The 12,003-nt window shown below is 52.0% G+C and overlaps 1 protein-coding gene across 14 annotated transcripts in view; it reads left to right on the top strand.

The window, feature by feature from the left end:
- The window catches only part of LOC106493286 (microtubule-actin cross-linking factor 1-like), a 154,212-nt gene that overhangs the window by 87,715 nt on the left and 54,494 nt on the right, over positions 1 to 12,003 (top strand). For all 14 annotated transcript variants that reach the window (XM_067311627.1, XM_067311624.1, XM_067311629.1 and 11 more), the window contains 4 exons: positions 9 to 138; positions 953 to 1,152; positions 1,996 to 2,491; positions 3,122 to 4,593. In XM_067311627.1, the coding sequence (XP_067167728.1) occupies positions 9 to 138; positions 953 to 1,152; positions 1,996 to 2,491; positions 3,122 to 4,593 (2,298 nt within the window). The remainder of the gene's footprint in view (positions 1 to 8; positions 139 to 952; positions 1,153 to 1,995; positions 2,492 to 3,121; positions 4,594 to 12,003) is intronic.

The raw sequence follows: 12,003 nt of genomic DNA, 5'->3' as shown, positions 1-12,003 counted from the left end.
TTTTCCAGGCATTCCTGGCTGAATTGGAACAGAATTCAGGGAAGATCCAGAAAGTAAAGGAAGCACTTTCCGATTTGCTGGAGAAATATCCAGATTCTCCAGAAGCAGCAAATTGGAAGAAGATGCAGGAAGATCTGAGTAAGTGCCTGAAGGATTTGCTGAGGTTTCTGTCCTGAAACATCATATTAGGAGCAATCCAGGATTGCAGGACGACTCCAAAGTCATAGCAGAGCAGAGTCACTTCTAATTAGAATTTAGTAAATAACGAACTTATCTCCAAGCTGTCTGGTGTACAGGGTGTTCCTGAGATGAGCACTGTCATGATTAATAAAATCTCTATGATGGATGTATATTTCAAAGACTTGCCTCCTTAAATTACTTCTTTAAAAAGAAAGAAAGAAAAAAAAAAAAGCATTAGCAACATGAGTTGATTACTTTGAATAAAAGCTTCACTGCTTGATACAAAATTCTAGTCATTAGTAAGGCTATCCAAGGTAATTAAATGTTGACTAAACAAGGCTGAATATTTAGAAAGAAGTCCAGAGATTTTCTTCTTTGAAATAGCAGGAATATGTTTATGGAGTTCTCTGTCCACGTAATCTGAATGTGCTGTTTGAGGTCTGATACACATGAGAGTATCCTCATTTAATGGAGCTGGTGTCTGAGCCAGAGACGTGAAATGGCTTACCCAAGGTCAGAGCAGCTCGTGGCCGTAGTGACTAGAATGCAAAAATCCCGATGGCAAGGTTTTTCTATGAGCCCCAAGACCACGCTGCCGTTAGAAATGGATAATGGCTTATGAGATTGAGAGTGAACAGATCCACGCTAGTTTTCCTGAAAAGCTGTGGAGGTTTCCACCGGTGGATGAATCACAGGGAGGGTGAAAATCCCGCTCGGTGGAGGGGCAGGCTGGCGGGTGGCGCGACCACTGCCAACGCAGCCGTTTCCTCAGATTGCAGGTGGGAAAGAGCCAACCAGGCGACAGCCGAGCGGCAGCAGAAGCTGGAGGAATCGGCGAACCAGCTGGCCAGCTTCCAGGCTGCCGAAGCGCAGCTGCGCCCCTGGCTCCTGGAGAAGGAGCTCATGATGAGCGTGCTGGGACCCCTCTCCATCGACCCGAACATGCTGAACGCGCAGAAGCAGCAGGTCCAGGTGAGCCGGGAGCTGGGCGCGCGTCTCCTCGGCAGTTTAGGGATGAGGAGGGAGGGAGTCTCTTCTGGTATCTGAAGTGGAAAATTGTGGGCTTTGAGGCTTAAGCTGTGAATGTTTCTGTGTAAGGAGGAAAATGCAAACCTCTGCTGGCTACTAGATTATTTATCTAGCCATAAAAGTGCTCTGCAAATGCTCTGCCACGCAGTGAGTGGTAGGAGAGCAGCCTACTCAGTTACAAATCTAAGGTCTCTTCTCCCAAGTCCTCCAAACCCTGCTGAGTGCAAACTGTGGTGCGTGAGTTGAAATGGGCGCCGTGCTCGAGCCCTGTTCCCTGCGCTGGATTGACTCATCACTGACTCACCTGGCCCCTCTCGGAGAGTGAAATTGCTTTGAGAAGACCTGCGCTGATGCTCTGCAGGACTCATTAATGCTGACCTCTGCCTGGGGCACCGCCTGGCAGCCTGCCCTGCCTGCACCTAGTGCTCCCAAATCCAAACATGTCTGTAACTGGCCACATCATAAAATAAAACGCCCCGGTTAACATAATTAGATTTTCTTCTCATCTAACTGGTTGACATTACATTACACAGCAGGAGGACATAAAAGAGAGAGAGCAAAGTACTTTATCGCTAGAATCGCAGACCCCTCCCAGGTTTTTAAGTTGTAAGGTCACAGTAAACTGCGATCTCCCCTGCCCACCCGCTGTCCTGCCCAGGCGTGCCTTGGTTTGTTCCTAGTGGTTCTGTGGGCTGGATAAAGCCCCTGGAGGTCTGGTTTGTTTTGACTGTGTGTACTCGGAGCTGTCAGTTTTATGCAAACATTTTTATGTTATTTCTGTTCCAGTTTATGCTGAAGGAATTTGAAGCTCGCAGACAACAGCATGAGCAGCTCAACCAGGCGGCTCAGAGCATCTTAACCGGCCCTGGAGATGTTTCTCCATCGACTAACCAGGTGCGGGAAGAGCTCCAAGGGGTTAATCAGAAATGGTCGGAGCTAACGGAGCGTCTCAACTCCCGTTCCAGCCAAATTGACCAAGCCATAGTGAAGAGCACCCAGTACCAGGAATTGCTCCAAGGCCTGTCCGAGAAGGTGAAGGCAGTTGGGCAGCGTCTGAGCAGCCAGTCTGCCGTCAGCACACAGCCCGATGCCGTGAAACAGCAGCTGGAGGAAACCAGTGAGATCCGCTCTGACCTAGAGCAGCTGGAAGAGGAGATCGCAGAGGCTCAGACCCTCTGTGATGACCTGTCTGTTCTGATTGGGGAGCAGTATCTCAAAGATGAGTTAAGGAAACGTTTGGAGACAGTGGCGCTTCCTCTCAAAGGGCTGGAAGACCTGGCAGGTGAGACAGCATGGAGAAGTTAGTTATAAGATGTTGGGATGTCCAACTCCTCTCCCTATTTTTTTTACCACAGGGCACTCCCATCACTAGGTTTCTGAGAATAGTAGGGGAAAGGTGACATCATTTTTACTAAAGCACCACATGGGTGTTTCACATGGTACGAAGCACAGGAGAGTTCTCACTCCAAACATCCTCAGGCAAGAGGCCTGGAGCGTGTGCAGAGGTGTCTAGTCCTGGTACTGAAAGCACATCATGTAGCTCTTCAGCAAGCCGGACAAGCTTGTTGAAGTGTGGCATATATTGTTCTTGGAAAAAAAAATGGCCCCTAACTTCAGAATGGGGAGTAGAGAAGACACAGTGGTCACCCTCTAATCCCGGGATGCCCCTTTTGGTTCTCAAGAGGTTGCATTTAGATATTAGTCAGGAGGACTGACTCTACTGCATTATTGTTACTTACTAATTCTTAAGAAATTCATGAACCAGTGAACAAAAAGGCTAGTGATGCAATGGAAAGAGCTCCTTCCTGTTAATCAAAACACAGTTAGTGCATCTGAGATGATATAAGATGATTGCACTTTGTTTATTTAATTCCAGCTTAATTGTCGCGTTCTAATCTTATTTCCATTTCAGCCGACCGGATGAACCGACTGCAGACTGCGCTTGCAAGCTCCCAGCAGTTCCAGCATATGTTTGATGAACTGAGGACCTGGCTAGATGACAAGCTGTGCCAGCAAGCTCAGAGCCAACCCATTTCTGCTAAACTGGAGAGGCTGCAGAGCCAAATTCAGGAACAAGAAGAGTTCCAGAAGAGCCTCAACCAACACAGTGGCACCTATGAGATGATCGTAGCTGAGGGAGAATCTTTGCTGCTTTCTGTCCAGCCTGGGGAGGAAAAGACTACTCTGCAAAACCAGTTGGTCAGCCTCAAAACACACTGGGAAGAGCTCAGCAAGCAGGTTGCTGATAGACACTCCAAACTCAAGGACTGTTTGCAGAAGGCTCAGAAGTACCAACGGCACACGGAAGACCTTCTCCCTTGGGTGGAGGACTGTAAGACAAAGATGTCAGAGCTGGAAGTAACTCTGGATCCTGTGCAGCTGGAGGCAACTCTTCTGAGATCAAAGGCTTTGCTGAGTGACGTGGAGAAGCGCCGCTCCTTGCTTGAGATGCTGAACAGCGCTGCTGACATCCTGATAGATGCTTCTCAGACTGATGAGGATGATGTTCGGGATGAGAAGGCTGGGATCAATCAGAAGATGGATGCCATCACAGAAGAGCTGCAAGCCAAGACAGGCTCCATTGAAGAAATGTCACAGAGGCTCAAAGAGTTTCAAGAGAGCTTCAAGAACATTGAGAAGAAGCTGGAAGGGGCTAAGCATCAGCTGGAGATCTATGATGCACTAGGGCCACAAGCCTGCAGCAACAAGAACTTGGAGAAGCTCAGAGCACAGCAGGAGGTGCTGCAGGCCCTTGAGCCACAAGTGGATTATCTGAAAAACTTCACTCAAGGTCTAGTAGAAGATGCCCCAGATGGGTCTGACTGCTCCCAGCTCTTATGCCAAGCTGAGGTGGCTCAGCAAGACTTTAAAGCTGTGAAGCAGAAAGTAAACGACTGCTGTATGCTCATGGAAAACAAGCTTGAAGGGATCGGCCAGTTCAATAATCGGGTCAGGGAGATGTTCTCTCAACTGGCAGATCTTGATGATGAGCTAGACAGCATGGGCCCCATTGGGAGAGACTCTGACAGCCTTCACTCTCAAGCAGAGGATGTTCGTATGTTCCTGGGCAAACTCCAACAGCTGAAATCTGACATTGAAGCTTCTGAAAATGAATGTAAGAAAATGCTAGAGGACGAAGGGAGCCCTGATTTGTTAGGACTCAAACGTGAACTGGAGACACTAAATAAACAGTGCAGCAAACTGACCGAGAGAGGCAAGAACCGTCAAGAGCAGGTAGAAACAACACTGTCTCGTGTCGAGGACTTTTACAGCAGGCTGAAGGAGCTGACCCACATGACCACAGCAGCAGAAGAGAACGAGGCGTTGCAGTGGGTGGTGGGCACAGAGGTGGAAATCATCAACCAGCAGCTGGCGGACTTCAAGGTAAGTCTTTATGCTATGACATTTCTTAAGTGGTATTTGGTGCTTAAAGGTCTGTCTAGTGTCGTGGCCCTTCGTTTAAGACTGCTGTTCTTCAAGTTATTGCGACTTCATTGTTTGTTACTGAAATGTCAGCGCGCTTGGTGCAGTAAAACACCCTCTGCTCTGGAGAATATAAAATCAACTGCTGGAATTGATAGTCTGTGATGAAAAGATTTTGTGATGGGAGAAAAAACCTTTTCTCTGTTTTCCTGGCAGTGGTCTAATGTTAGAGTGCCAATACCTCATGGCTTTTAGAGGTGGTTGGTATTTAGATTTTTGGAGAGGGAGGAATGTTTCTGAGTCTATTTGAACTGTAAGTTGGCATCGTCTGAGAGTCTAGTCCACCTCAGATCATCCTGTAGGTCTTTCTACCTGTCCTGGCATTTTTGCTTGTTGTTCGCTTCACTTGGGACACATTCTTCCACCTCTGGGTCCTTCATTACAAATAAAGCCACAGATAAACTGTGGGAGAAGAGATGCACACAGGGAATAAAGCCAAGGCAAAGTTAAGTTTTGCTGTAGGCTTTTCGTGCTTTCTGCAAGGAACTGATAGAGGCCATCTAGGCTTGCATGAAACATTTAGCGAGAAAAGGTTTGCAGTGTGCTTGATTTCTATACGGTATTATGGTGCCGGGTCACGCTGTTACACTACATTAATTGCACTAATACTGCTTAGAAATTCTCTTGCTGTGAAACTTCTATTACTGATTTGTTCTGTAGTTGATGATTGGCCTGATTTACATCTTGCCGCTTGTATCCTGGTGATAATGGGTGTTGGGGGGGGGGAGGCACTTTTACAGCCATTTACTTTCCATCACATGGCTAATTGATCCCGTTCCATCACTGAATAGCTCTGCGAAGCCTTAACCAGGACAAGGTATTTCTGTTTAGGGGTTGCCTATCCAAGGAACAGTTTGGGCGTATCGCTCATGGGGCGAATTCAAACCCATCTGATCATATTGCCGGTGCCTCTGTGTTAGGCGGCCCCTTGCTTTGAACTTGCGTCGTTTGGGAGGGATTTAACTTCATCGTTAGGGGAAAAACAAAAGACGAAAAAGACCACACACAGTTGCTTGGAACAAATACACCCAGAAAGGAGGTTCTGATGTGTATAACCAGTGAAACTTTCCTGCATAGAAAGGGATTGCTCCTGGCTGAGCAGCTCTCATTAGAAATGATGATGAAACTCAATCTCGTTGCAGTTTGCTCGATCGTAACGGTTGCGAGTGGTCTAAATCTCAGTGATCTCAAAGATGATCCATTAAGACAACAGTGGCCACAGCTGTATGAGCCGGTGGCAGGTTGGTGGGGAGGCAGTGTCCTTATCAGGAGTCACTCGTTAGCCTTTGAGGCCACCGGGTGCAGCTGAGGTCTTTGCAAAAAGCTTAGCAGAAAAATGAAAGTTGCGGTAGTGATTTTAGGGCTTTGCTATGCGATGGCTGCAAATAAAATGGGGGAGAAGCTACAAGGGGGGCTGGAGTCATGACCGTTACGTAGTGACATTCCTCCTGTGAACAGCTTATCCGGAGAGCAAACATTTTTGCACGAATCATAAACGTTGCACAGCAGATATTTGTCAAGCCTCATCTTATGGTTCTCTCTAAGGGAAATTGCTGTCCCAGCTATCGATCGGCGCATGGAAGGGCATCGCAACCTGGGAGCAGAGACTGTCTTTACTCCGCGGTGAATGCGCAGGCGGGAGAGCAGCGGCACGGGCTGGCTGGGGCTTTGGGGAAAGCAGGGAATGCAGCGGAATAGGAAAAAAAAAAAAATTGCTTAGCAAACACTTCTTGCTAAACCACTCATGTTACGGTGCTGAGTGACCTTCCTCCCTGAAGACTGCTGCAAAATTTGGCAGGGAAGTGGGGCGAGAGCGCAGCCCACCAGCGGCGAGCCAGCCCTGCGAGCGGAGCGAACCCGGCCGCGGGCCCCGGAGCTGCTCCGTGGTGGCCGGCGGTGGTGGGAGCCGTGGCCAGGCCGGAATCTCCCAGAGCACTAGCACCAGCGTTCGGGTTTGTGGCTTGTCCACGAGGGTGGGAGCGGGAGACGGATTTCACCATGGGGGAGGGAAGCGCGCCGGTCCAGCGCTCGCTGAGCGCATGGGAAGGGAAAACGATGGAAGGAAAAAGCCGCGCGTGCGAACTGCGTCGCCACCCCGGAGGCTGCGAGCCGCAGTGGTCTCCCTCCGTGCTGAACGATGGCAGCACGCTTCGGTTCCCGAGCCAAAACGCGGCCGTGCATGGTGGCTCCAAGAGCTTTGCAGCCGGTCTTGCTCCCATAGGTTTTCTCTCCAATCCTAGGAATTGCAAAGCAGCAAGGTTTGGGGTGGCTGCAGGTGGGAATGGTGCTGCTGGAGATCTTTCTCCTGACTCAGTCATCTCCTTGAGCTCAGGCAATTGCGCTGTTTGGGAGAGGGCTTTTTGGGTTGCGTTGGCTTTTATTCCTCAGTGTCTAATATCGGCTGCTAGTGGACAGCATCAAAACTGTCTCCTTTGCGCATGCTTCTTTTTTGCAATCCAAAATGTGTCTGATGAGGGCCAGAGGCGGCTTTTCAGTTCAGGGAATAAGGTCTCCAGATGTGTTCCTTGGACCTGCATGTGGAAGGCAGAGCTCATCATTCGGGGAATTTGATTGCTGGGGATCTCCAGAAGCGATTTTGATCTGTCTGTCCAGAAGGCTCAAAGGCAGGCAGATTTTATGTCTTAAAGCATTAATTTTAATGAACATCTGCGTAAATGAGATGCAAATTAGGCATGGCCCCAGGGCTCCAAGCGAGTTGCCAATCCAACCCTGACAAAGGTGGGCACTTCTGGGCTCATTGTGTCCGGATTTTAATAAAGAAGATATATTGAAGGCTCTGACTCTGAGGCCATGAACAGATGACTTCTGAAGCAATTTATACTTGAAGCATCCCATATATTTCTCTTCTCCTTGCCTGCAAACACCCCTCAAACTTGCCCCAAGAGGGAACAGGCTGCAACAAACCCTTAACTTCTGGAGACCTGGCACCCATGCATTTCTTTTCTGTCCCCCCAAACCCTTTTCTACAGTCATCGAGGGCCTAATCCTGGCTCTGAGGAGAGACGAGCCTGGTGTAAATGCTCCGCATAGTCGGGTTGCTTGCACATAGGAAGGCGGCTGGGAAGCAGCTGCCGGCTCTTGCCCGGGGGAGCCTTGTTTGCCGCAGAGGTGTTGCGGTTCGCTGAGCGTGCGTGCGTGGTGAGGAGGATTGTAAGGAACCGGGCGGGAAGAGGTCGTCCAGTTTATCCCTGAGCTTTCTGGTGAGATCGAGCGCAGCCAAAAAGCATTTCTGCGGTTCGGAGCCTGTGCATATATGGACATCTTGATGTATTGCTTTAGATACAGCTGTGCTACAAATAAAATAATACGTTTTTGGCTTGTGTTAAGCTGCCAGCGAGAGCAAAGGAACCTGATCTTTAACTCTTGGTCTTCAGCTTGAGTTTAGCCCAAGTTACTTTATTTCCATCGCTGCTTTGTGGGTCCATCCGTACCAGCCAACCCAAGTTAGCTGGGAGCGCTGCCGCTTGCTGCACGACGCGGATATGGTGTCACCTCTGACGCCCGAGTGTGACGGAAGAGAGCGGCCATCCCATGCGGAGCACAGCTCAGCTCCGGGGGAAAGGTTCAGCGCCGGCCGGAGCCTCCTGGCACGGGATTGCAGAGCGCAGGAATGCACCACGTGTGATTTCACTTCAGAGAAAACTGGACTGACTTGGCATCGCTCGTGAAAGCAATAAAACCCCGTATGCTTCTCGGAGGAGCCTTTTTTTTTTTTTTTTTTTTTTTGGTAATAAAAGAGCACTAAAAGTTTGAAGATTCTCTCTGTGCTGTGTCCCCGTGAGCGGCGCGCAGCTGAGCCGGGCTCTTTGCGGGAGTGGAGAGAAACAGCCACCACCGCGAGCTCCTTGCAGCAGCACGCAGGCCTGGGCGGTTTTTCCCTCTGTTCCCTCTGCTGTCAGCTTCATTTTCTCAAAGCTTATTGCAATATTAAATTTTAATGACTGAAGTCAAATGAGCTACAGCTTAAATGTTCCTTCACATAACGGCGATGTTGACTCAATTTAGCAAACAGCAAAATTCCCCCGGCAAGTAATTCCCCAGGTGGGGACGTGGGACATGGGATGCAACGCGTTCCCCTTGCCCTCTCTCGCGTACCAGCAACCCCAGAGCCTCACAGACCCCAAATTACAACCATTCCTCCCTAAAGCCTGGAAGATAATACCGTGCTTCGAATAAAGCCGTTGATGCCGTTCGGTGCAAGAGGCTGATCTTCGTGTGCAAGCTCTAGAAGAAGAGGTGTCGCTTGTTATTTGGTCGTGGTGGTGCCCAAAAGCCGCAGGCGCGGGCTTGGCTTGTCTGTCCAAAGAGCATCCGTCAGTCTGGGCCTCCGGAAGCCGAGCTAATCAAATTCTTCCGTGTTTTTTGGGAAGACGTCAGCGCCCGGGCAGCTTGGCCTCCGGCTCTTGCTCTAACCGTGCTCGAGCCCTGTTTTGCTTGCTCCCAAACTATCTTTTTATGCAATGGATTTCGGACTTGGGTTTCAAGGCTTGTCTGGTACTTAGCACTGACGATTTTGAATTGTGAGCTAGGTCCTCTTCAGTTCGTAGCGTTAGTTTTGGACGTTTTCTGAAGCTCCCGCGTTTCACCTACAGAGCCGAGAGTGTCACCCAGCCGCGCCGGGCTCCCTGGGTGCACGGTGTCACCGGAGCCTTTTAGGCTTCCTACAGCGTAGGGTGATGCTTGGAAATGAAAAGCTGCTCTTTGCCATTCCAAAAGCAGCAAGTCAGAGCACTTCTGCGTTTCGGGGAAACTGCGTTTCGGGGAAACAGTTTCCTTCTCGTGATGGAGGTCAGAGCAGAAATTGGGCAAGCTGCCTTCCCTTCCCAAGTTGTGCTGAGGCCAGAAATAACATTTGCAAGCGCCTGAACAGCTTCACCCTAACCGAAACCTGCGAGAAAGCAGCAAACTGGTTGGCATAACCAAGCGGAAGGGTTGCTTGCGCCTCCCAAGTGGAAAGGGTGCGGATGCAGTTTGAACAGGGCGGGCGGAGGTTTGCGCCCCAGAAGGCGACCGCGTTTGGGGTGATTTGCCTGGGGAGACGAGCAGCTGCGCGCTGAGCTGCTGCCGAAACGCCGTCCCCTCCCAGCGCCGGTACCCCCCACCGTACCTAAACCTATACTTTTGCCCAGTGTCTCCGTGCAGCGTTTGAGCAGGAATGCTTGCGAGCCGGGACCTGTCGGAGCTGGCACATGCAGCAGGTTTTATCCGTGATCTTGCCTCGGAGTAATAATTAAACCCCACCCTTACCCAAACCAAAAAGGATGGGGAAAATTGGTGTTTTTCGACCCAGAGTCTCGGGCTCCAAGAGGCCCCCGGTGTAGGGCGGGTGCTGCCGAAGGGGTCGGCTGCGGGGAGCTGGCAGGGGCCAAGCGCCGGGCCGGACCCACACGGCTTTGCCGGGACAGGGAGCAGGAAGCGGAATATCATCTCGAGCTGTTTGTCCATCTCCTCTGCTGGAGAAGACTATGGGGGGAAAAAATCTGCTGTGCGCTAATGAAACGCTATTCACTGAATTAATGAATTCGCAGCAGCAATGCTTAGCGGCAACAAAGGACTTTCCAGTTCTTTTTTTTTTTTTTTCCTTCCCTTCCTTAGTTTTTGAGAAATTACTGTAGCAACCTAGGGAGCGAGTTGGAGGAGGAGAGGAGTCCTCCAGCTGGCGCTCCGGTTGCCACGAAGGATTCGGTAAAGACAGGACGAGAGTTAACCCATGAGCGAGCAAAGCCACCTCGCTCCGCGCTGTTCCTCCTCCTGCTGCGAGTCTTCTGGGGCGGTTATTCGAAACCGGAGTTGCTCAACACGCTGTGCTTAGGCAACGCTGCTTCGTGCCAATAAAGGTTTTATCCTGGAGGATGGGAGAGGGGGAGGGAGAATCCCTAGACAGCAATAACTTAAGACGCATTCCCATTTTATTTTAGAGCGGGTCAGGTCGTGGGGGCCGGCAGCACCCTCTTTGTCTGCTTTAAAAGAAAGAGAAAAAGAATAGGGGGGCGGCGGGGGGGAGAAATCCCAGGAGTGGTGATGCAGTTGGTGAGTAAAGCCGTGAACGGCATTAGTCATCTTCCCATTGAGATGCCGCTCGTTGCCGTTCTGCGCCGGGTCCTCCCCGCTTCACCCGCGGGAAAGGGAGCGATTAGCCACGGCCCGCGGCGGAAAGGCCCCTCGCTCCGGCGCGCTATTTATTACTCCCTTAATCCTCCCAGCCTCTGGGATGGGGCGCTGGCTTGGCGCTGCCGCGACGGCCGGGCAGAGCTTGGCGTTTCCCCAGCTCGGGGCTGGGCGCTGGCGCGAGAGGAGCCACGGCGCGGCGCGCGGACCGGGCAACGGGCAACCTCGCCGATGAGAACGGCGAAAGCGGTGCCGAGGTTTCCCTGAGGTTTTGGTAGCGTTTGCGACATCTTAGCGCCGCCGCGTCTACATCTGGCGTCCTTGCGCCGCTGCCCGAGACGGCCGCTTCCCGGGGCGCGGAGACACTTGCCCTTCGGCGCTCAACGGAGCTAAGGTTTACCGCGTCCCCCATCCCAAAACAGCGGATAAAAGTAATCCCAGCCTGACTATGGCTCCGTGTGGGCAGAGCCGCTGCCTCTGGGCCTGGCCTGCTGGAGCGCAAGTTTTTGCACGAAGAGGTCCTCGTGCGTCCCCTCGCGCTGCCGTAGGTTTAAGCGCACCCGAGTAAAGGAGAAGCCGCTTGGGAAGGGATCCGCTGCCTCGGGAAGGGCAGTGCTGGCAGAGGGCGAGAAGGGCCGGGCGGACTCGGGGTGACCGAAATAGGCTGTTTCTTTCCTGACGTTGCTCCTCCAGCTTGGGTTCACGGGACGCGTTTCCCGGCAGACTGGGAAAGAGCGCGGTCCCTAGCTCGCAAGGACGGCGTTTTGCGCTCGTCCTTTGTAGCAGCCTTTCTGGCGCCTCCTCGTGTCCCGGGGCTCGGTCCCCGCGCTGGGGTGTCCCCACGGCGGGGTGTCCCGGCACGTGCCGGCCGCGCAGCCCGCGCCGCCCATGCGCAGGCAGCCGAGGAGGACGCGTAGCCCGTGTCGGGATTGCAAGTCTCAACTTGAGCGCGTGAACGAAGCCGGGAGCTGATGAGCGGAGATATTTATACCGCATACCCAGCGCGCTATTTCTTGGGGCGGCGCGTTAGCAGGCTCGCAGACGGTGCCCGCGTGCCCGGCCCCGCATTCCCGTTCCGCACGGGGCTCTCGGGCTGCTCTGGCAGTAACTCAGCACCCGCCGTCCGGGGAGGTGGGTCCCCGTCCCACGTCCCGCGCCCGCCGTGTCCCCGACGGGGCAGGG

Source organism: Apteryx mantelli, chromosome 27 (genome assembly GCF_036417845.1).
Source record: "Apteryx mantelli isolate bAptMan1 chromosome 27, bAptMan1.hap1, whole genome shotgun sequence".
Lineage (NCBI taxonomy): Eukaryota > Metazoa > Chordata > Aves > Apterygiformes > Apterygidae > Apteryx > Apteryx mantelli.
The sequence above is the reverse complement of the archived record's forward strand: the minus strand, read 5'-3'. Positions and strand labels throughout refer to the sequence as shown.